The sequence below is a fragment of the Zeus faber genome, assembly GCF_960531495.2.
Source record: "Zeus faber genome assembly, chromosome: 17".
NCBI classification, from domain to species: Eukaryota; Metazoa; Chordata; class Actinopteri; order Zeiformes; family Zeidae; genus Zeus; species Zeus faber.
This window is the reverse complement of record NC_137204.1, coordinates 10,251,013-10,276,725: the sequence shown is the minus strand read 5'-3', so window position 1 is coordinate 10,276,725 and position 25,713 is coordinate 10,251,013. Positions and strand designations below refer to the sequence as shown.

At 43.4% G+C, this 25,713-nt stretch overlaps 2 protein-coding genes across 2 annotated transcripts; both read right to left on the bottom strand.

The window, feature by feature from the left end:
• Window positions 1-686: 686 nt before the first annotated feature.
• aebp1a (AE binding protein 1a) lies at window positions 687-18,771 on the bottom strand. Its single transcript, XM_080017887.1, has 21 exons — window positions 18,369-18,771; window positions 15,583-15,849; window positions 15,380-15,439; window positions 15,205-15,279; window positions 12,613-12,681; window positions 12,461-12,520; window positions 12,301-12,369; window positions 11,883-11,960; window positions 9,785-9,894; window positions 8,914-9,053; window positions 7,842-7,926; window positions 7,608-7,752; window positions 7,196-7,275; window positions 6,976-7,099; window positions 6,187-6,383; window positions 5,884-6,057; window positions 5,656-5,781; window positions 5,232-5,496; window positions 4,291-4,430; window positions 2,716-2,815; window positions 687-1,666 (listed from the first exon to the last, which is right to left on the bottom strand). Exons 1-21 carry the CDS (start codon window positions 18,604-18,606, stop codon window positions 1,089-1,091), a joined length of 3,180 nt encoding a protein of 1,059 aa, XP_079874013.1. The 5' UTR covers window positions 18,607-18,771; the 3' UTR covers window positions 687-1,088.
• A 1,776-nt stretch (window positions 18,772-20,547) lies between these two features.
• Window positions 20,548-21,664, bottom strand: pnx (posterior neuron-specific homeobox; the record flags this gene model as incomplete). Its single annotated transcript, XM_080018357.1, has 2 exons — window positions 20,548-21,075; window positions 21,487-21,664. 2 exons carry the CDS (start codon window positions 21,662-21,664, stop codon window positions 20,621-20,623), a joined length of 633 nt encoding a protein of 210 aa, XP_079874483.1. The 3' UTR covers window positions 20,548-20,620.
• Between the last annotated feature and the right edge of the window lie 4,049 nt (window positions 21,665-25,713).

Below are 25,713 nucleotides of genomic sequence, written 5' to 3'. Positions count from 1 at the left end.
CTCGCAGGGCAGTAGGGGTGGGCGAATTTGGTTTCGATCCGATACCCAGTACTGTAATACCAGGGCCAGAATCCCCCAAAACAATCTGTTATTACTGGTTCTGTTTGGAGGAATGCTGGACTGGGACGTGCAGCGGATCGCTTTCACTGATTGCTTTTCTGACTGTTGCGTGTGGAAGTACTTGACATGTGTGCGGAAAGGAGCTCCCGTTCACCACACAGCGCCGGGCACCAAGCAAGTGGGGAAATATCCCTTTTGGTATCGATCTGCTCGCCCCTAAATGCAGCCCATCCCGAACGGGCACAGCACTAGAGTGAAATAATTCATTTGAATATTAAAGTACACACAATGCCTACTATATAGTGCACTTGGTTGTTTTTAATCATGACATTATGTTTGTATTTTCTTTTCCTGTCCTTTTCATATCAAAAGATTCCCTACTGCAACGCCTCCAGGCGGTTAAAGACGGCTGTTACGGGAATGAATGAAAATGGCGGAACACACAATGACAGCGCGAAATGTATTCTCCATCACGACATTCCCATACATTGTTCTTGTATTGTCATGTTTAAAACTGTTTCTTTAAAAAATACGAGGTACTACATCGTTACGGTAATGTAGGGGGATACTCCCTAAAGATGTGTTTTCGCCCGGACGCGTTACGGTCATGGATTTTTCACTCAGCGTTGCATCAAACCAATTTATTTAAGGTGAGGAAACAATTCTAAAGCCACGTGAACAATACAAACAACCAAGCTGTGTCTCTGGAGCGTTGCCTATGTTCTTCTGGTATCATCACAGAGCTAATCTGAATAGAGGCCCATTATTCCATAAGTCTCCGCTCAGCAGAGACTGTTTTGTGTAAATAATACATAAACCATGTGAAGGCGCATTAATAATTACATCCCTTTCTGTTGAAATGTGTCCTACATGTGAAAAATTAGTTTTTTGATTTTTTTTTAATAGCTTTATCATAACTGTAACGCAACAACATTCTGGTTAAGTAAGTCTAATAATACGTGTGTGTGTGTGTGTATACATATATATATATATATATATATATATATATGTATAGTGGCTAATGCAGTTTAGTAATTATCAAAGTTGTGTTTGTAGCCGTAGTCCTCCATCGGCATGACACTATCCCATGTGCTCTCAGTGGACCAGAAGTAAAAAGGAAACCAGGATGTTGTGCTGACGCCTGGTGTGGACGCTGTCGTCGGCAGGGTGGTCGTAGCGGTGGTGGTTGTCGTCGTCGTCGTCGTCGTTGCCGTCTGGCTGTTCCGGAGTCTTTGCAAACGCAGCCTCCGCAGGCGCATCAGCCGCAGCCGCCTGAGCCGCTGCGCGTTCTCGTGGCCGCCCGCCATCTCGCCGCCGGCGCCGGGTTTGGCGACACCATCGTTGTTTCCTCCTCCGCCGCCGCCGCCGCCATCGCCTCCGCCTGTGGGTGGTGTTTTGGTGACAAGTCGCACAGGCCTCTTGTTGTTCAGCGCCATGATCTGCTTGATGCGGTCCCAGTTCGACTTGGCCAGGGTGAAGCTGCACGACGTGGCCCCGGAGTCGTAGCCCACCATGCAGAGCCTCGACTGGGGCGTGTGGCTGTCGGCCTTGGCCGTCACCCGGTATTCGCCCGGGTTCAACAGCCGCCAGTAGTCCCCACCTGCAGCTGGAAACCAGTGAGGGAGGCGACACGTTGATTTATAATGCAAAATTTATAAGGTTATTATAATGCAAATAAATTACTGAATTAAAAAAACAAATTCCCCCCATTGGCTTTCATGAAGTATAAAATTATTTAAAAAAATACTGAAATTAATAGATACCTATAAATAAATGTACACCATAAAAGTGTTTTCTGTTCAATTAGTTAATTGTGATTGTGTTTTTTCCCCCCATTAATTTTCGTGAAATTATTTAGAATAAGTTATTCTGAATTTTTTTGGGGGCTTAAGTCATTAGACCTTATTCTGAGTAAGGTTTAGTGACTAAAGCCTCCTTCACACCGGATCCCTACACGCATCCCAGACAGATCCTCTCCCTAGTGGCCACCGGATGAACTGCGTTTGGGTTTTGCATCTTCCATAAATGCATTGCATTGCATTTTCCATAAATGAGAGTGTGAATAGTTCCTTTATGTAGTATTTGCAAACTGCGAAAATAAATAAAAATACAATTCACTTATATGGAAATAGATTTATTGATCGTTAATATGGCGACGTCCAAGGTTAGCCTTAATCCGTTCTTATTCTATATATGTGACTTATTAATTCCTTTCAAGCCCAGTTCCAATCAAAAACTTCACTGCCGTCAGTTCCCGTCGTAGGGTCGGACCGAAACCTGTCGCACGAGTTGGAAAGTGTAAGCGGATCCCGGAGCCTCGATCGGATGCTGAAATTCCACTTTGCAGCGCATCATGGCTTTTCATGTGCAGAATCCGACTCTCCATGGGAATGAATAAACCTTTGGTTTGTTCTTGTCGGATTGTGAAGCAAGCTCAACTTAACTTGTGTAGATAGATAGTGTACCTGTGCTATTTCTTGCATTTTTAATTTTTATCTCTCTTGACTGCACTGTTTGTTTGTTTTTTGCTGCTGTGATGCCTCAATTTGAAAGTGCAGACACTCAAGTATTGGAAATAATTACAACAGTGTATATTTGTATGTCCCTTACATAACAACACAGCATCCCTGGGTGGTTCATGTCAACTCAACATACCGGTCTTGACGTCGTGCTTTATCCCCTCGATGGATATGGTGGCGTTAGGCAACAGATTGCCCTCCACGTCCTTGACCACACCTTTTATGCCACGGTGTACCTGTCCAGAGGAAACAAGTGCTTTAAAGCTCAAAATGTTTTTTTTTTAAATTATTTTTCACTTTTTGTTAATTTTTTAAATTTTTTTTTAACTTAAGATAGTTCCTTGTTGTTGATGAATATTTTGGCTTTCTACGAGTGACTCGATAAAGAAGATTTGTCAATTTTTCAGACTCTTGTTCGTTTGATTCGGTCTGACTGTCTGCGGGCGTCGGCACGGGGGGTTGTCGGGGCGCTCGTGGCTTGTGGCCGGGTGGTGGGGCGTATAGCTGGTTGCAATATGGCGGGCCTCGCCTTTATGCAGAGCGTTGGTCGGCATGGGGGTCCCGCTGGCTCGCCTGCAGGGCGGGCGGTTCTGGCAGGGTGTTGGTCTGTCGGTGCGGGACCTGGCTCCGGGCCTGTGGTCGATGCCTGCCGTCTCCGGCCCCGGGTCTGCGCCTGCGGGTGCTTCTTATGCCTGCACATGGGGGTGGGTTGTACGTCTTAGCCTCGGGGGTGCAGGGTCTCCTCGCGGCCTCTGGGACTTGTTTATGCTCCTCGGGGCCGTGCGTGAGTGTTGATCCGTGGGCTCCTGGCTTCTCTGGGGGCTGGGGGTCTTCTTGGTTTGTAGGGTGGGGTGCTCGGGGCGTTTCTGCCTTTGTGGAGTGTTTATACGGCTGGAGGACTCGGGGGTGGCTGCGGGGCCTTTTCCGCTGCTTGGAGGCCGCTATGATATAATTCCAATCCTTATACACCAGAACCAATTGGGACAAGTCGTGTGCACACACATCGGTCACCACAACTCATCACACACACACACACACACACACCGAACACCACCAGCACCTGCTTTGAACACACCCCCGAACACCCTCCTAATTACATCCCTCTCCTTTCCTCCCCTATTCACTGCCATAACCATGACAGGAAACTCTGTTTTTCAATACATGTTGTCGTCTGATGTTTCTTTGTTTATGTTTTTCCCATGTACATGTTGTTGTTTGTTTATTTGTCTCACGTGGTAAGATGGTTCTCCAAAGAGGGGGATTGGTGGTGGTTCTGCGTAACAAAAAGCTGTGCTCTTGTCATCCCACAGGTCGTCCACAGGACAGAGTTGTTGCAGCTGTTCTTGATGATTAAAGAATGAATAAAAAGTGGCATTGCAGGTTGAGAAGTTAAACTCCACTTGGAGACTAACTCTGTCCTAGATGCAATGGCATACAAGTACTCTGTGTTGTATGCCCAGGCATGCTGACAACACAGGTAAAAAAAATAAAAAATAAAAAATCATCTCTGTGTTTTTAACGGCCTTCATACAAGAATCAAGAAACAAGAAAAAGTACAATAAAAATTGTTCAAAGAATTTCTTTGATTATCACTGACTCTCTGGTCTTTTCATTCGAGATGGGAGTCTCGGCCGGCTGCACCCACAGAGCCACAAAACGAATGACTCTGTTTGCCGATCGTCGGCGAGTTCACTACCGACTCCTGCCTCACCTGTTCGATGAAGGACAGCAGAGCCTCGCGGTTGTTTTCCCACTCCTGCGGCAGCTCGCTCTCGTGGGGGAATTTGTCGCAGCCCAAGAACACGGTGAGCTCGAAGCAGTTTGTGTGCAGGTAGCTGAAGTCATTCATACCTGGAGAGGGAAGGCACGGAGCCACAACCATTAACGCTCTGGAGACCCGACTTTCAGGACTTATATCTGGGTAGTTGACATTTTATCGTAATCCAATGAAAATACATACTCAAGCGGATTTTCAGTTCCACAAATGTTTGATTAATTATTAAGTAAGGTGTGTGTTCATGGTTATTTGGCCTATTTTTTCCTGAAGTACTTTAAACTTAACCATGCAAAATTCTATGGCTTACATGTTATTCAGGAAAATTAAAAAACGATCTATGAAAATGGATTGAAATAGATCACGTCACGGGGGCCGATTTTTCCTGAATGATGTTCTTTAATATCACTGAAGTTATAAGAAATTGGTCGCAGTAAATAAAGTTTTGTAATAAAAATTGAGTCCTCCAGCGTCACTGGCTCCTTTACATCCCACCATCACCAGGAATTCTGTTGGACATTTAAGGAGAAGTTTGATCATTTTAATCTTTCATCTGAACCACTTATGTCTCCATTTTCCCCTGTAGTGTGATGACTCTACTTTAAACAAATGAGTGGAAAAAATTATATCGGAAGAAAAATTACACAGGAAGGGAATTTTGGTGACCACTTATTTGAAAATAAAAAAAATAAAATGAATACTTCATATACTTCGTATAGATTTCTTATTGAAGTCAACAAATTTAAAAAAAAAGGTTATTCAGCTAATTTTTTTAACTACCCGTTTACAAATCTTCCTGATTTTCTCAATTTCTTTCTGAATTTCCCCTTATCAACTTCCCTCATCGTCCAAATCCCCCACCCTCTGGGACAACTTACTGCCCACCACCGGGCTCCAGCCGGCCCTGTTGACGATGCCCTGGCCCCCGGTGACGTCGTCCCCGTGGCAGGAGCCGCGGTGGTTCTCCGTCATTGTCAGGTGGCTGTGGGCGTAGGCCATCGCCAGCCACCGGAACATGGTGTCGTCGGGCGTCTCCCTCAGCGACCCCTCGTTCTGCCGCTGGATCCGGGCCCAGGTCTCCTCATTCATTTCCAGCTCGGAGCCGGGTCTCCGGCCACGACGCGAGCCCTCGACGTCAGTCACCTTGGCAGTTATCCAAGAGAGAGATAGGAGATTATAATAGATAATAAAGGGATATATCCATGAAATTTCTGTATATAAATGACATAGTGTAACTAAATCAGGCTTCCATCCAGAGGCAATACAATCATTAGAGTGTTCTCAGCATTAAAATGACTTTACTGATTGGGGTGGACGCTGCATATCAAATGGGTATGCCACCATTTTCTCTCCACCTTGTAAATTAGCCCCAAGCACAAACGGGGTGCGTTCCATCCAGGAAATGATGGCTTTTGTTTCAACGGCAACCTGCAACAAACGGGTAAGGATTGTCATTGTTTAATTGTGAGAACGTGCAATAAGCAGCAGAAAAAGACCCATGGGCCACGTCTAGACCGCGAACGAACTCACAGAGCCGTTGAGAAAGTTTTCAGGGAGGGGGATGTGGTGATTGGGTACAATGCGAGGCACCCAGCCTCTGTCCTCGGCCCCCCAAAGGACGCTGTTGAGGTCTGGGAAATTTTGGAAGATGTCGTACCCTTCTTCAGTCCAGTGACCCAGCGCCCAGTTCCCCATCTCAGAGCCCTGGAGCGATCAAGAGGGTTAGGGGAAAATAATGAGCTTCCCAAAGAAAATAAAAATAAAAAATAAATTCTATAAAGATCTTTTAATTGAGGCTTTTCAGTGACCCCGGTCCCATTTTATTTTTTTTACCATCTCAAAGGCCAATTCATATGCGTCGGGGTTGAGGGAGGGCACCAGGTGAATTCTCACTCCGTCCACCAAGCGTCGCACTCTGGGATTGTCGTCGTTGTACTCCTTGCACAGAAACTGCATCAGCAGCAGGACGAGCTCTCGGCCCAGCGCCTCGTTACCATGGAGACCCGCCGTGTAGCGGAACTCCGGCTCACCTGGTGGGATGGAAAGCTTTTAATATGGCTTACTTAGAGTTTCAGGAAGTAAACAACATTCTTTTGAAAAATTAAAACAAAATGTAATGGCTTTTATTCCTTGACATATTAGACTGAAGAAGAAACTGGTTATGGTTACTTTTTCATCATTATTGTTGTTGTTATTGCTGATATACTATGTATATATGTTTCTATATTTAACAACGATTTAACGCTTTAAGGGGGGGGTGAGGATTAGATATTTTTGGAATAATTTTTTGTCAGGTTTTTCTTTTTTTATTTCTTAAGAAGTTTAAATTCACCTACAAAGTTATAATTCACTGTACAAATATATATATATATATATACACACACACGATCAGCCACAACATTTAAATATTATATATGTATTTGTACAGTAGGCTATATACTGTACATAAACTGTATATATATACTGTAGACAACCAGGTCTGTGTTAGTGCATGTGATAAAAGGTATGTGATTCGTATGTTACCAATGACTGAAATTAAATATAATATGCTTATATATTATAATATTATATTATAAATTGTAATTATAATATAATATTATATGAATAAAACCGATGTGCTACCTGTCTCGTGTTCTCCCGGCTTGTCAGAGATTTCCATGGCATAGATCTTCAAACCCTGCGAGCTCTTGCCGATGTTGTAGATCCTTGTGATGTTGGGACACTCCTCATTTATGACCTTCATCATCTGGAATGGAGGAAGAGATTAAAGATTGGACATTAAAAAAAAAATGTATGTTTGTCCGTCTTCTTTCTTTCTCTCATACTGAGGTCATAAACTGACCTGTCTCATCTCCTTGTAGTTATGGTGTCTGAAGTCCAGCTCGTCGGTAACGTTTACTTCATTCTCACTGTAGAACCTGTCTAGAAAAATACCACTACTATGACTATGATAGGTCAATAAAATAAATACTGCCAAATATACACAAATAGCCAAATATATAGAAACACACAGAGGATAAAAAGTGATTCTATGCACAGGATAAATTATTGGTATAGAATTATACATTATTACTATGTCCTTACTTTATTAGTTATTACTATTGTCTACAGTGTTTTTAGTTTTTCATTTTTAGTATAGTCATGATTAGAAAGAATTCCTGAACATACATCAAGGGTGCCGCACGTCTACAACTCAATCAATCAATCAATAATCATGACAATAACTGTTAACAAAGGTTCTCTATGTTACTGACTGGGTAGCTGACAGGCCAAGACTTCGGCTCTGAGACACAAGCTGCCGTTCCAACTCTGAGGCAGAACACGGATGTAACGCGCCACCACCGGTGCGTTGAACTCCGCCATCACCGGCGTGTCCTTATCTACGTTCCCGTAGAACAACTGAGGAGGGACGGGGAGGGGGAGGGAAACAAAAGTTGCCTTTGGTTGTAGAAGATTCTGTCTGTAGTTGCACTCTGTTCGCCACTCACCCATTCGGCGTAGCCGTCGTGATGTACCGTCCAATCACGACTGTCGTTGCTGAAGGCCACGTGAAAAGAAGACACAAAATCCTCACTGAAAAACAAAAATGCAGTGAGATTTATCAGACCACACCAGATCTGTTTGGAGACCTTATTTGTTAATAATGTTAAAATATAATATAAATAGTAATATTCACAAAATCCCAAGCAGCATTGCCATATGGCAATATTACGATATAATAAACATTCTGAGACATAATAATTAGGGCTGTCCAACGATTCCAATTGATCGCATATTGGTGCGATTGATCGCAAATTTTAAGTTCACTCAAATTTGACCCTAAAGACATATATTTATATTTAAAATGCAATGCATCGAGTTACAGCCATACTATGATTTCATTATTGAGAACAGAAAGCACAGTCATTTTTATAAAAAATTATTCAAGCCACTATCCTCTTCCAGGTACCAGGCGTGATTACATGAAATGCTTTTTTAAAACACGGAAAACAATGAAAAAAGAAAACATGAATGAATACAATAAAAAAAAGATGAATCATTTTGCTGAAATTCCGAGGGGTACCCCAGGGGGGCCGCAGACAGCAGTTTGGGAACCCCTTGGATATAAGAAAGTCTGTGTAAGATGAAGCCTTTCATATTAAATGTTTGTAATTGGACTGTTTGTTAAAGAGTATTCAGTAGTCAAAGAGTTATTGCACTTTGTAAACGGTTTTGTAACTTTGTAGACGGTCCCTAACATGCTATTGAAACAGCAGGTTCTTGGCGCTGCCGCTGTCCGTAGAACAGCAGTGCACTCCGGGGAAGCGAGCAAATGCTCTCCCTCGTGAGCAAGGGACATAAAGGGGAATATCTGGAGAATACCTGTAGAAATTGGGAGTTTTCTTGGGAGACATTACTAAAGAAGAATGGGCGCGCCAGCCTCTACGGATGCTTCAAGGGGTCAAATTAGGAAGATGCGTTAACGGCGGAAAAACAGTTAACAGTGTCAAAAAATGGCATTAACTTTGATAGCCCCGATTACAATACATTACACTGTTATGACGTGAATTTCGGACTCACTCAGCAGCCGAGTTCCTTCCCTGAATAATGACTCCGGTAAACTCCACTTCTCTCCGGGCGTCCACCTCAAACCAGTGGGTTTTTTCCTCCGGCTCGGCACACCACGCACCCCCATACACGTCCTCCTCGTCGCGAGAACCCTATAGTGAGGAGCAGCATGTTTATGTAATAAGGGAAAGGAACTCAGGAAAAGGCACATTTTTCCACCGGTGGACGAGGGGTGGGGGGTTGGGGGGGTGGGGGGGTGGGGGTTGGCCGTGTCAGAAGAAGTTTTTATTGATTTGACCACCTGAAACCCCTGAGAACCCAGATGACAATTTTCTGCAAATCATTCTTCAAATAGGGAGGACAGGATATGGTTGCATTTTTCCGCAATATTACAGCCTTTGGGCTATAGAGCCTATAGGGCTCTTCATAACACGTTCTATAGCGTAGGGGCGCCTACGGGGCAGGTCTACACATTTCCTACGACAGCAAATTCAAAAAAGGCGCCCCCCCCCCCTATATTAAAATAGACCAAACCCAGGTTAAGAAGAGTGGTTACATTATTATTTTAGGTGATTAAGTTAATTATTCTTATTGTATTTTGGTTATAAACTATTTCAAAAAGAAGGACCAACAATTAACAGGACCAAGCTCTAGAGGGCACTTCACACCATTGTTTCTATTGTAGGGATACGTAGATGGCACTTTAAACTATATTCACTATTGTAAGGGCACTATAGAGGGCACTTTATGACATTTTCTCTCACTATTGTATTGTATTGTACTCGAGAGGGCACTTTACAGCGTTTTCTCTATCGTTGGGGCACCTAGAGGGCACTTTACCTAGAGTCAGCCTGTCCCCGCCCCCCTGTGCACCCCACTGTACCTGCATGTTGAGTCGTCCCCTCTGAGCGGAGAAGCCGTGGTGGGACTGAGACGAGGCCAGAAGTTGATCATCCTCGACCCGGTGAGACTCCAAGCCCAGGGGAGGGCACTCTGAGAGCAGTGAGATGGAAATAAAATAGTGAGATAGAACTAAAAAAAAATACTCCATGGTATTGTCTTTTTGTGTAAATTTGGCTATTATATTCAGGAGTCCGGCCCTGAAGGGGCGAAGCCCTTTTGTTTTTATTAATGAAAAACTGACGTTGATGGTGTATGGATGTCATTGATCCTACACACTCACAAACAAGATTAATAAAATGTGTATTCGGAGCAGTTCCGACATGCTGAGTTTGATCCACATTGGTTCATTACTGTAGAATAACTTAGTTAAAACTATTTTTTTATCATTGTCACAATGTGCCCGCATGCACAAATGAAGGCGCGCACAGGTCACGTGACAGCATTGCAGTCTAGTGATTGGTCAACAATCACTAGACTGCAATGCAGATTGGTAACTATTAAACTATTAAACTTTATTATGTATGAAAAAAGATTAAGTTAAAGTATTACCAGAAGAAAATTGGATTAAACAAAGTGCAGAGCATTATACGTCAGAAATATATACCCTCCTGAGGACAACTGACACAGACCAGAGTAAGTTCTACAAAATGAAAACCCAATAACATCACTGTTAGAGTTTATAGACATTCAAAAGATATCAATGTATACAATCTTCCTGAATTGTAATTACTGGTTACAATAACCATAAGCAATTACATAATACAAGGAACATGTATTTATTGTGTATGTGTTTTGAAATATTTTCATTCTTTTTTGTGTTTTGGGGTTTCCTTCCAGATGCCTCAAAGAAGCCCAAATTCCAAGGCAGCAAAGAAACGATGGGCAGAACATGTTGCTTTAGAGGTCAGCCACTCTCCTCTTAAAAAAAGACTCAAATACTTTACGAAACCTCTGAACAAAACTCTGTACAAACTCTAAAGTAAGGATTGCAAAAAACTCAGAAAGAACAACTGGAAAAACGCAGACAGAAGTTGCTTTAAAATCTCTGACAACATTTAACTCAGATGAAGTTCCTTAAAATATACCTGTTGATACTCCACACATCTCAGTGTTAAGAGGCTCATTTCATCAGGGTGATGCACGGTTTGGAGACTCCAGGAACAAGCAGTGTGCAGCCGTCAGTTTAACAGCTGTACTGAAGCGCAAGACCCAAAATGTTCTGACATGGACAACAAGTGACCTAGATGATGTTTTGATGGAAGGAACTTGCCTTTATCACGTCAGGAAAAGGTCTGATAGAATAAAGACAATGTTTTCAGAGGAGATTATATTGCAATGTCAGAATTGCCAAGGCAACATATCTTCTGTAAGACAACATTTGCATTAACGTATGCTGAAGTGGTTCCCAGCTGTATTGGTGTTGAAAATGATGACTTTGTATGACAGAATAAAGTCATGCCAATTGGTAAAGCAAATGGATAAATAATAGTGATATATAATTGTAATCACAATATTTACTAAAATAATCATGATAGTCATTTTAGCCATAATCATGCAGCCCTACTTCAGAATGATAATGGCCATTGAACTTTAATGAAGGGCGGACTACCCTGGACCCCGCGTACTGCTGCCTGCAGCTTTATTTGTATTTTATTTTTACTTTACTTTTTTGCCATTTTATTTTGATTTTATGATTCTGGTTATTCATGTGAGAGGTATTCGTGCAGAAGAAGGCATCTTTCGGGATAATTGTCTGACAGTAAATGCCTGGCTGTTCAATTCTGTCACATGTGTGACAGAAATTACAAGTTAAACAAACTTGTTCTGTAAACTTTATAAATCCAGTTTAAATGACAACTTCAACTCCAAACTATAACTACTACCAAAGGTAAAGACCTACGATGGGTTCCAGACTGTATATGAACTGCACACACACTCACAAACACAAACAAACATACACCACAGCACACTTATTGTTGTCAATGCACTAGGTTTTTTTTTGTTTTGTTTTGGGTTTTTTTTACCGTTCAGATGTTTAACATTTACAAAGCATTCCACGGTGGGACAAAGTGACGTACTTTTTGGCTCGACGTGCACCGACATCTGTTTCAGTCTCTCCTCCTCCTCTTCCTCCCATTTCTTCCTCAGCCTCTCAGCTTATGGAGCGTGATGGAAAAACAATATGTGACAAAGCGTGTTTTCACATGGGCCCTGCTTTTCCTGCCAACCCGCTCCAAACATTTCCATATGTGCTGACATTGCCCACATTAACCTCCATTCTCAAAATATAAACGTTTATCTATATATATTTATATATATAAATTATAAGTTTAATTAATAAGTTATATATATATATAAAAAAAATATATATATATATGTGTGTAAATGTATAGATCAATAAGATAATATAATATATAAGTATATATTATAATATAAGTAAGTAATACAATAAGCATAGCGGGAGAATACTTTGAAATAAAATAATAAAATGATAACCTTTTTCTGCCTTTTCTGCCTTTTCCTTGCGAGCCTTTTCAGCTTCCTCCTCAAGCTTCTTCTCGGCCACTGAGGAGGAAGAGTGAGATATTCAGATTTACACACTTAACACAACAACGGATCAATTGATGTGAAGCAATGAGGAAGAAAGAAAACGTACAATCGGCATAATCATATTCTTCATACCAGGGACCTATGAACGGTGTGGAGGTTGTTTCCTCTGGAACCAAAAGAAAACATCTCATGACATTTGAGTTATGTGAACGGACAGATTGCGGAAATCTTTTTGTCTCCGATAGATCCGAGGTCTACCTGGTATGTACATGATGACCTCGGTGGTGGTGGTCTGTTTTTTTATGGGGTAACCTCCAGGTACCTCAACTGTGAAGCAAATAGCACATGTTTAAGGGTGAGATGCCTCTCTGACTATAGAAGCAAACAAAAAATGTCACACAAACCTTTTCTGAAGAAGCTTATTTGTTGTATTTAGTTTCTAACATGTTTTTTACATTTTTTTATTCTATTTAAAAAAATAATCAACTCAAAAATTAAATAATAATAATCGGACATAACACAAAAAACAAATAAATACATAAATATAATATATACAAATATATTCAATAATATAAACATTTATAAATAAATACATATAATGATAAAAATATAAAAACCGTATATATATATATATATATATATATATATATATATATATATACACTATATATATAGGAAAAATGGACCAATGAGGCAAAGCTTGAGTTACAGGCCTGATTTGACTGCACTGGTTCAAGTGTTTTTGAGGCTACTGCTACGGACCTGGACAATCTCACTGACACTGTGACATCCTACATCAGTTTTTGTGAGGACATGTGTGTGCCCGCTTAAACTTTCTGCAGATACAACAACAATAAACCCTGGTTAACAGAAATACTCAAGCAGCTTTGTCAGGCCAAGGCCATTTCTAACTTTTTGGGGGCCCTATGCAAAATGTTGTTTGGGGGCCCCTATTTTGAAAAACTATGGTTTTTCCCCAAACCCTCTTGGGTGGTCCGGGAGCAGGCTTGATCTGTTGCACTTTAAGAGTAAAATAGGGCGGTCAAGGGACCCGTTTGAAAATAATTATGCCCATTTACTTTTGTCAAAAAAGATTGCTGACTTTGTAGCTATTTTACAGGCTACACGCCTACGGATTCGTCTGGAAGTCTTGCTTCTACTAATACCAGTAGCTTAATGAAAGTTTAAAAACTGAGCTTGTGAGGACTCGCTAATCATGGACTGTGCCGTGGAAAAAAAAAGTAAAATGGCAGCTTGGGGGCCCCCTGGTGGCTCCGGGGGCCCTATGCAACCGTACAGTCTGCATATAGCAAGAAACGGCCCTGGAAGTGGGGACAGGATGCTGCATAACCTTCGAGAGACTGGTGTTGGCCCACCCGAGGGCCACCTGCTGGACCCCCTGCAGTTTGCCTACCGGACAAACAGGTCAGTGGATGATGCAGTCAACATGGTGCCGCACCACGTCCTGCAACACCTCGGCTCATTCGGTCATACGCCAGGGTCCTGTCTATGGGTTTTCAGCTCGGGATTCAACACCAACACACCCAGAAGCCTTCCACGCCAAACTCATCCCAGCTCGCTGTACCAGCCCTTCTGCACCAACTTCCTGACAGACAGGAGGCAGCAGGTGAGGCCGGGGAACATCACATCCAGCGCGTGGCCAATCAGAACTGGCTGACCGCAAGCAGCCCTCCAGGGAAGTTACACAAATGACTGCACCTCAGGAGACCCGTCTATTGAGACTCCTGAAGTTTGCAGACGACACAACGGTCATCGGACTCATCCGGGACGGTGATGAGTCCACATACAGATGGGAGGTTGGACAGCTGGCCCTCTAGTGCCGCCAGAACAATCTGGAGCTGAGCAAGCACAAAACTGTGGAGATGAAAGTGGATTTAAGGAGGAGCCCCCACAAACCCCCCCCCCCCCCCTCACTATGCTCAACAGCACTGTGTCAGGTTTCTGGGATCCACAACCTCCCAGGACCTAAAATGGGCGTCCGACACCGACACAATCGTCAAAAAGGCCCAGCAGAGGGTGTACTTCAGCTCTACTGTGCAATAATCCAGTCTGTTCTCTGCACGTCATTCACCGTCTGGTTTGGATCGGCCACCGTACTGGACAGGAACAGACTACAACGGACAGTGCCCTGCCCTTCAGGACTTATGCATGTCCAGCGTCAGGAAACGGACAGGCGACATCACTGCAGACCCATCACGCCCTGGACACAGCCTGTTCCAACCGCTCCCCTCTGATAGGCGTTACAGGTCACCGTTGGCCAAGACAACCACGCAGAACAACAGTTTCTTCTTCCAACATCCACTGTACCTATAATTCTAAATTATATACAGTATTCTGTAGTTCACAATTTTTTTAACATGTACATATCACTGTCACAATAAATCAAAGCATGCTGAATATAGTGTATATTGTATACATGATATACTGTCATGTCCACCTACCTCATGTATATAAAGTAACCTGTTAATCGTTCATACTTATCGCAGCATCTTTGCACTCTGCACCATTGCCCAATTTGATTGCTGTTTTTTAATATAAACACTTTTTTTTTAAATATTTACATTATGTTTACGTTTGTTCAGTTTTTGATGTATGTCTATTCTGTGTAAGTACATCGGGAGCAAGGAAAAAAACAGTCAAATTCCTTGTATGTGTACACATACTTGGCCAATAAAGCAAATTCAGATTATATATATATATATTTTTTTTTTTATATATATATATTCATACATATATTATAATTATATTATATATTATATTGTCCACTATGGTATCAGGGGATTTAAAGACACATGGTTTGGTTATCAAAAATGAATAAATCAAGCATACATCTGGCATCCCAGTAATCCTTGTCATGTTCAGTGAGTGGTTTGGTGGGAGCTGTTGGCTTTTGCGGGAAACGAACTGCAAGAAAAAGAAAAGAAAATGAAAAGACTGCATTAGTTGGATTGCAAAAAATAAAAAATGGGAGTAAGAAAATGGCACTAATATATACATGTCTCACCCAGATCTGGCTCCAGAGGCTCTTCTTTCCCCGGCGCTTTAGTGGTCACAGGCTTAATCACTGTGAATGCAATGAGTAATACAATTATAACATTATCCCTTCAAACTACAATTGGCAAGTTGAAAGGCTTAATAATAGTCTGGCATATATTATATGTGTCAAAAGTAAGTGATTTAGTGACATTTTTCAGTTTTCGCACATACATCGGTCCCAGCCAAGCTCAATGAAGAGTCTCTCCTCTTCCTCTTCCAGCGTCGGGCGCTTGGCATCCGGCCGCTGACTCTGGACTTTCTCCCGCGTGGACTCCGTGGCCTTGGGTTTCTTGGTGGACTTGGGTGCTTTGGGCTTCTTGGTGGGCTTGGGGGGCTTTGGCTTTTTGGTGGGTTTTGGGGCCTTTGGCTTTTTGGGGAGCTTGGAGGCTTTCTGCTTCTTTTCTTTGGCCTCCTTCTCTGCAGCTTTCCTTGCCCTGGCTGAAAGAGTCAAGAGTCGAGAGCAGGGGGAAGGAAGGAGGTTTTATTGGGTATGAGAGAGGGAGTGAAAAACAGAGAAAGAGACCAACAGAGAACATATTCATACAGGGAGGGACTCCACTGTGACAGAAGTGGTCAGGCCATATGAGTGTTTTTGGTTCAAAACCAAACAATTACTCAGACCTTAACTTTCAAGAGTCAGCAACTTAACAGACACACTGACTTGTTCATACACAGGTAGCACACTTATACTTATATTTTTATTTTTATTTTATTTTTGTACTTTTTCCTAGGACTTATTGTGTGCTATCACCGGGTGCGTTGCATTACATTTCACTGCATATATGTATGGAAGTATGTATATGTATGTGACAAATAAAAAATCTTGAATCTTGAATATACAGTGATTCTAAAAAGGGGGTCCGCAGACCTCCAGGGGTCCGTGGCACTTAGCCAGCGGGTCCGAGAATTTTTTGGGGGGAAAAAAAAACCTTGAAAGATTATTTTTGTGTCTTTTGAAGGGGTAGATATTTTAAATATAATATTTACATATATGATTATCTAAATTTAGACAAACAAATCCCGCCATGTGCACCTCCCCACCACTGTGCCTGTCTCAATTGTACATTTTTCTGGATATGCGTTTGAGATTTTGCGTAGATACAATGTTACTTGTTCATTTAATTGATGTAAATTGGATTGAATACATTTTTTTTCGTATTCTGTATTTTGAGATGGTGCAGTACAAACATTTCGACAACATTTCCCTTGATTTGTGTCTTTTTTTCCACATAACCTATGTAGTCTTGTGAGAAATATGCCTAACATCAAATCATTTTTTTGGGGCATACAGTGTCCCTCATTGCTCATATAAGGGGTCCTTGGTTGAAAAAAGTTTAAGAACCCTGGGCCTGCACTAATCCATCAGTATTACATAACCATCCAGACGCCAACCCAGAGACAGATAATAGCTTGTTTTCGTCTACTGGACGTGTTGTTATGGGCTCTTTATCTTGCCTTAAAATGCAATATGGCCTCACGCCAATGCCATAACTTCAACTCTTCTACACAAACCAATTATCTACAATAGCATAGGCCTGAAGTAATTTGGCACGCATCAGGAAAACAATAGAATGAAAGGTCGCCATTTACAATTCCTCATTTATAATAGAGAAATTCTGACACTAGAGACGATTTTGTAGGTTTTGGAGTAACATCTGAGAAGTCTGAGATGTCGATGCTTCAATCTGTGAAAGGTCATATTTGGCTCAGAACCCAACATTTGGTGTTAGTATTTACAAATCTGTTTTTTGGGGTTTTTTTGGTAAACATATTGCATCTAGCATTTTGATTTGGATCCAAGTGGGAGGTTTTGCAGGTTTTGCTTCATGCAGAAACTCCAGTGCCAACCATCCATGTTGTAGTAAAAGTTAAAGACAACAACTCCATTCCTCCGTTTAGGGAAAGTTTTTCTAATGGAAATTGTTCTCCTCTCTTGTTGGCATTGGTCATGGTTTTAGGTTTTTCACGTCTTTCTTTACAGCCCTGGGTTCATTAAAGGATTTGTTGGGCCCATACATACCACTTTGCCTTTTTCCCTGAGAAAATTCCATGCTACGACCAGAAGACCTTGAAAACCCTCATAAACAACACAGAGAAACCACGTCATGGAGCAAGTGCGGTCACGCTGCCAAGAACATGTCAGACCACCGAAAGAAAAACAACAAAAAAACAAAACAACTGCTGTGCCTGTTCCATCACCTTAGAATCACCACCGCCATTAGACAAGAAACAGCTTTTAATCTGACTATTAATCATGCGCTTCTACACAGGAACGAGAGGTTCTTCCAGGAGAAGAAACTTCTGCCGTATTTTGTTCCTCCGCTGAGTGGGAAAGGTGGGAGGCAGCGCATCAAATGACACAGTTGGTTCCTCCTCAATTCAAACCAAATGTTCGCTCCATCAGCCCTTCCTGTCCAAGCTCTTTCTGAGAAATGGATGTGGGCTTGGAAGGATGGGAGGGTAACAATTTTGTGCTGGTTTCCCACACAATTTATGACCAAAAACACCGATGCCTGTGCGCACACTCATTACCCACAACGTCTGAATCGCGATGGACTCGTGGTCCACGCGTGTGTGTGCGTGCGTGCGTGTGTGTGCGTGGATGCGTGGGCGTGCATATGCGCGTGTACGTGTTTTTTTGCGCGTGTATGTGTGTGTGTGTGTGTGTTGTGCGTAGGCGCGTGCGACCGATTTGTGTGTGTGTCTGTGTTGTTGTGCGTACGTGCGTGTGAGTGTGTACGTGTGTGTGTTGTTGTGCGTGCGTGTGTGCGCGCGCGTGTGTGTGATATGTGTGTTGTTGTGCGTGCGTGCGTGCGTGTGTTCAGCACGGACGTCCAGCTGTGCATCTGCAGTTCATTATCTTTGTCAGACGCAACTCCCCCAAGAGCAGCATATGAGTCTCGGGTGTTGGGGGACGGGGGGGACGGGGGTCAGATAGGATAAAGTGTTCCACTCACCCGCCTCTATTTCCTCAGGTGTTTTTTTCTTTTTGGGCTTTGTCTTCTCGCCTTCCACGACCGCCGCCGGGGCGTCCGACAGCATCGCAGCATCCCTCTCCTCCCGCGGGAGAAGCGCCCTCTGCTCGACGCGTCCGCTGAGCTCGGACCGCGGGCCTCCCTCCCCGTCGCCCCCGGCGCACGCCAGCGCAAAGCACAAGGTGAGACCGGCCCAGGCGACCAGCACGTCTCCCCGCATCTCTCCACTCCTCGCACACCACGTCGACTGGGATGGGAACGGTTCTCGGTGCTCGGTCGGCCCCCAACTACAAGCAGACTCGTTTGTGCATCAAGCTCTACACACAATTCTGGAGGCTTCTGGCGAGGTTTTGAGGCAGCATTCCTCCTGTCTCTCTCTCCTACTGAGTCATCAAGACACAGGAGGGAGAGACATGCTCCTTCATGGCCCTTCACCCCCCCGCCTCTCCCCTCCGCTCTGGAGCCACACGAGGGGGCGGAGCCTTCGCCCCACGGGACATTCCAGAGGCGGTGGGGTGGCGGCAGAAAGAAAGAAAGAAAGAAAGAAAGAAAGAAAGAAAGAAAGAAAGAAAGAAAGAAAGAAAGAAAGAAAGTAAATCAGATAAACTTAAAGTATTATATATAGAAAAAACCACACCAAATCAAAAATGCTTTCCTGTTGTAACATGTTCTTGTCTCAAAGAGACATAAAAAAATAAACTGTATATAGAAAATGAAACTCAATTAAAAGGCATAGGAGTAAAAACTGAAAAATTGATCTAGTTAAAAAAAAAAGCGTGCCTGATGTGTGACATTGGGGTAGAATCAGTTAATATAAAATCGAATTTAAAATATAGCTGCAGGCAGCAATATGCGGGGTTAAGTTATGTTGGGTACGTATTACAGTTTTCCGAGGTTCCGTAAAACACGTCGTACTGCACTGACATCACTGAATGCTCCTCTTGTGCCCTTCAGTTTAAATGTCCCTCAAGAACAGTGTTTTAACCACCACGGTCATTCCTGGATCATGGTTGAACCTCCAACGGTTCTTAGAACTTCTTGCGGTGCGAAGACGCCTTCTGTGACCTAATATAGTTCACAGGATTTTGTAAAACGCAGCGCTAGTTTCAGTTGTCCGAGTTTCCTTTAAACACAGCATCTGCTGAAGTGGCTGGATGCGAATGAGTTCCGTGGGGCGAAGCTTGGACTTTCAGAATTTCAGATGATGATGTCACAAAGCGGACCACTCCTGAAACCAATCAAAAAACCTCAACGTTCTTCTACGTCCAGTAAAACTACGATTGTTTTTCACTGATTTCTGCTCCAAAGGTCTCCAAGGAGGCCTCAACCATGTCTGCGTACTGCAGTTGTTGTGTTCCAGATACTTTTAGCCTGAAAAACACCATGACGATTAAAAATATAAAGTCCAAGCAATAACAATAGGTACACTGTTAACTAACTAGTACTTGGCTATAAAAGGATATAAAAACTTTGAAAAATATGTTGCTGTTGTTGTTTTTTTCTAATAAAATGTGCATATTTCATATGTTTTCGGTAGTTCAGTATAAAAGCATTTCTCTTCATTCTGCGATCTGGTCACCCATCGGTCACACAGAATTCCTTCAAGTCATTTCATTACAACCAGATGTCAAGCTCTAATTTAAGACACTTCCTTACCCTATTGAGCAAGGTCAGACCAGATCCCATCTTTTCCATCCTTATGGGTTTTAATTCCATTTTAATTCATCTAATCATTTTGATGAATCAATAAATAGAAATCTGGTCTGTGAGACATTTATAGATATTGTATTATAAAGGGTTGACTGGATGGTGGAATATGTTCTCTATTGGGACACAACCATGTGTGTTCAAGGCGAAAGTGACATGTGTGAGCAAGGTGGAGACGGATAAAGACCGAGACAGATAAAGCAGATGAAAAAAATTGTGTGATCTTAGATAAAGACCTTTTTGGTCCACATTGGCTTCAATGCAGCTCCGCTTTTCCACTGAAATCAAGACCATTTTGGAAGGAGATAACGCCTTTATACATTTAATATTGAAGTCAATATTCAATTACAGTCGTTTTTCACAGGATTCAAAAAAAAAAATAATTTATCAACAGATTTTGTACAGAAAAATAATATTCAATTTTCAATTTCCTTTGGCAATGCCTCCATTTGGTTCTGTAAATAAATACGCCTAGTGGTATAATAATGATGACCAATAAATAATAGTCATCATCCATCTCATTCAGCCTAATAACGGTGAAGAGGCACAACATGTGCTGGCGCAAATATCTGCACCGGAGCGCGCTGGTGGCAGTAGAGTGGGTTCAGTAACGTGGACGAATACACGGTTGGATGCAGTAGGGGAGTCGTGCCAAACGCGCACGGCCCCTCCGCGGGGCCCTTCCCGCCGCGCTCCCTCTTCCACTTGGTGCGTCTGTTCTGGAACCATATCTTCACCTGCGTCTCGGAGAGCCGCAGGGCCGAGGCGATGGCGTGCCGCTCCAGCACCGACAGGTAGTGGCGGCTCCGGAAGCTGTGCTCCAGGACCCGGAGCTGGTCCGGCGTGAAGGCGGTGCGGATCCGCCGGCGCTTCCCCGAATGGGGCGACGACTTCCCCGGACACGCACCCGCCTCTCCGCCTGGGCTCACGGGCCACGGGGCGCTCTCCCTCGGCCGGTTCGCCCGACTGGGTCTGGGAGGTCCTAAAAACAGGCATGTGCGGTTGGCTTTCTTACTCGGCCTTTGGAATGCACTTATTTGGCGGTCGTTTCCATTCAGCCGATTGACGACTCAGGATCATCAAGACAAGTTTAGCTATAAATAGTGTGAAAATAAGTATAAAAGCATGGGCGACGCGTGCTCTGTCTGATTAAACAGGGTCAGTAAGAAAAAAGAAAAAAGAAAAACATGAAATAAATTCACACCCGTATTCTTCAAAAAACCTTCAAATAACGAATCAACTTTGTCATACTATCAATTTTTTCAAATGATTTCATACATACTACACGCATGACATGACTTCTGTTTAAAGGACCAGTCGGGATTGAGACGCGGGCCACATCTGACCCGCGGGCCGCCCGTGGAACGCGGTAAAAGCGCGGGCTGCAGCTCACCCGTGGCCCCGGCCGATCGGCGTTCCGCAGAGCCCTCCGCGTCGGGCCGGTTCCCGGTGAACTTCGACGGGTCCAGGATGTCGTCGACGGAGAAGGGGACCCTCCTGCGCAGCGGGAGCCTCTCCGGCCGCCGCGCGTCCGCGTCGGCGTCCGTGGGACCTGCGGGCTCGGGCAACATCGCTGCGCGGCGACCCGTCCGCGCTCCTCGTATCCGGACGCGTATATATACAGCCCGCGCGGCCCGGGCCCCGCACACGCCGCTCCCGCGTCACTCTGCGGGTCGTTAGAAGTGTCCCTCAAGCGACGGCCGTAAAAGACGGCAGCGGGCGCTCGGCCCGCTCACGCCACACGCGTCCCCGGCGCGGGCGCGTCACAACACAAAAGAGGAATGCGCGCTCCCTCAGCTGGGGGCCGCGCTCCACCCCGCGTTTATTGCCGGGCATCTGTGGTTAACTGTGTTCTCCTTTTCTCCCTTTCTTCCTTTCTCCTTGTCTCCTCGGCCCTTGTCCCCCCCTTTGTCGTTCGCCTTGTCGTTATTTGCCAACGGGGGCGGCTGGACGCCGGTGGGACACGGGGACACGAGTTGTCATGTTAAGTGATCGACTCCCCCTCAAAGGTCCCGTGTCCCAACAAAACATTTATGAGGCGCGTTTGGGGCCCGCTTAACACGTTTATTGATACGGCATTACCAAAGGGAGAGCTGAGGGAATGTGGCTGCATGGCTCTCCTTAAGGTGAAGTACAAATACGCTCAAAATGGAAAAAAAAAAAAAAGTGAACATACCACCCTGGACCTTTCGACCTCGGTAAAAGTAGATAAGTCCTAGCTTTGAACTGTACTTAAAGTATAAAAGTACTTTTTTTCCCCCCGCAGACTCAGCAAATCCTGATGTGTAGACATATAAATCCAGATCCCAAAATAAAACTAAAGTTGGAAATGTTGTAGAGTGAAGACATTTGCTGTGAAACGTTAGTGGAGTCAAATTCCAAAGTCTTTGAAACGCAATATACGAAAGTAAATACAGGTACTTGAAAAATGCACTTAAGTACAGTACATAAGCAGTTGTACTTTATTACTTTCCACCGCTGTTTATAATAAAATAATTTACTTTCAATACATATACATACACAGTATATCTAGTCTTCTTATATTAATCTCTCTCTCTCTCATAAGATTAGGAATAACATAATTTAACCAATATGAAATTGAATGTTGTATTTTAGGTATTTTATCCCGAGCTGGTGAACTGCATATGAGTACTGGCCCTGCAGAGATACAGCTGTGGGTGGTGCAGGGGGGGGGGGGGGGGCAGCTGCCAGTGGCCTCCTGTGCACAGACACCTGCAGAGCCGTTTGAAAGGACCCAAGATGCCCGCCCATCAGGAAAATTAGCAGATGTCACCAGTGGGCTTGACCCTCTCTGACCCATGCCTTTACGTTTTTTTTACAGACCGTTAAGCTATTTTATTAGTATTTTTTATGATAATGGTCTGCAGTGCAGACCAAACCTCACCACAACAAATTCCTATGAGCATATGTACCTGGCGGAAAAAAAATGGTTCTGGTTCCTGATTCTTTGGCAAGAAAATGTCAAAAGAAAATGAAGGCAGACCGACAAACAGGTTCCAGGAAGAAACACTTTATCATGATATTAAAGGCTGGAACAAGGATCCTCTCACTTACACATCACTACTTCAGATTGTCCAGATGTGAAAGTGGGAGGCGACAATGCAACTATTATCTCCACAACAAAGCCTGGTCTAACAGACTTTTCTAGTTAACACCCAGGGGTGCTCTTGGCAGTCCTTACATGTCTTTTGTAAGATGTCTCCTGTTACTCTTTAACACACGTCCCAATGGCTTTGTTGTATTTTAAGGGTTTGCTGCGTAGCTTTTAATTTTTGTAACTATGGCGAAATCATCAAGGTCAATGTTTATTCAAACCAGCTGTCCTGTTTAAAAGTGCGTCAAAATCATGCTGCTATTATTGGTGGTTATGACTAAGATGATAGCTATTTATTTAGAAATCACAAAGAAACCCCCCCCCCCTTCTCTTCTCAAAGTCATGCTTTTTGAGTTTTACAAGATCACAACAAAATGTGATGTCTGTTGAAAACAGAAGAAAAGGAAAATGGAAGAGAGACTGATCTCACAACAGGCAGTGGATGGGTAAATGCAGTAAGATAAGATGGTATGGATCCATGAGGAGCAATTCAGGTGTTACAGCAGAAGTTGACAGAATAGTGCAAGTCAACAAAACAAAAATAAATGACATTTATGTACACAAAAAGGGGAGGGCTCAATGTATACAATTAATTCTGAGGAGAAAAAGAAGAACCGACGGTTTAAGTCTGGTTCAGTGATGGTTCAGGGCCTTTAGTGCGCCACCCAGTGGCAAGTAAAGGTTTTACATGAGCAACAGACTGCATGGGATGGCTTCCATTTGTGCTTTCTATTTGCGGAATTTTTTATAAAAACATTTTTACATATGTTCTCTTTTTACATTTCATCATTTAATATACATTAAACATTGTATAACAACTTTCCAGAAAACAAATTTTCCCACCTCAGGAACCAAAGCCTTATTTACATCATCCATTCCTGTTACACCCACGTCACAGACAGAATGCAAACTTATTAAGTAAATTATTCATGAACTATATGATATATAATATCTTTAATCATTTCACAAAGACAAAATGTCATTATTATAGAATATATAAGTAGCAAATATGTTTTTCATTCAAGTTGTTTTTTTTTGTTGAGCAATCAATTCAGAGTATCATCAACCTTATGTTTAGAGTAAACGAATAAAATAAATATCACTCTCATTTGGAACTTTTATGTGGAATTGTACCACGCAAAGTTCCAAACAAAAATGATATAAATATTAAATATTTATTCGTCCAAATAAATAGAATTTGTGAAAATATTTTCAGTACATACTTTACACCGTTTCCATATTATTAAGACTTAACTGTCCTGTCATAGGGTGGAACCTGGTGTTGGACAATGGTCTTTCTGTTTAAACCCCTGCTAATACTTTTAATAAGCACAGCAAATAATTGAGGATGCACAAGAAAACAACTGATTAAATGGCCAAAACACGGCGATGAGCATCACAATCAAGCTTTTGAACAAATTGAACACAATCAGTTGAACATTTAAAATGTGATCAGAGTGCATTAAAACAACCAAACAAAAACAATGTGGCACGAGGGCACCGCACACCAATACAGCCTCAAGACAGACCGCGCCCGGGGAAGTGTTTTCCTCACACCCTCGTCACAGGCTGTGGTGCATGAATAATTTCAAGCACATCTTCAAAGACGGACCACGGCAGGCCAAAAGAACCTGCTGGCACCAACACCGTGCACGCCACGCCCTTGTACACGCAAATCCTTGATCTTTTGAGATGATCCCCCCGACGGAGGTGACAGCCATATTTAACCGAGCACCATTTACCGATCAGGTCATCTGGTCCCCAGTCGTCGGCGGCAGCGCTCATGTTTTGCTTCGTCGTGTCAAAGTTGAAGCTGAAGTGCTGAGTGGAAAATCACCGGGCCCCTCAGCTCCTTCCGTGTGGAACACATACAACTAACCACGCCCGTGCGAGATCTCACCCGTGGTAAACATTACAAGCTGATGGATCTCAGTAGTTGATGGGGCTGGAGGAATCCGGCCCACCATGTTTTCCCTCGGCACTCTCCTCTCGCCTCCTCTTTTGCTCCCTCCGTTTGTTGCCGCCATCCCGATCAGCGTTGCAACACGCACTGTCTTTGTCTTTCTGCCACACATACTGGGGCCATGATAGTGGGTATATATATATATATATATATATATATATATATATATATATATATGAGTGGGATACTTTAACACATGGATAACATGCACAGAGCAAGTTATCTTCAAATATTTGACATTGTATGAGTGTGTAGGTGCCTCACTGGCTGTGAGTGAGCGAGGAGAAAGGGTGAGAGCATTCTGTGCGGAGAGAGAGAGGGAGCAGTGAGCGAGGGAGTGAGTGAGAGAGGGGGGGGGAGAGAGTGGTTGAGAGTAAGTGAGTGAGTGAGCGAGTGACTGAGTGAGAGAGTGAGGGGGGGAGTGAATGGTTGAGAGTGAGTGAGTGAAAGAGAGAGGGGGGTGAGTGAGTGGGGGAGAGTGAGTGAGAGAGGGGGGGGTGAGTGAGTGGGGGAGAGTGAGTGAGTGAGAGAGAGAGAGAGGG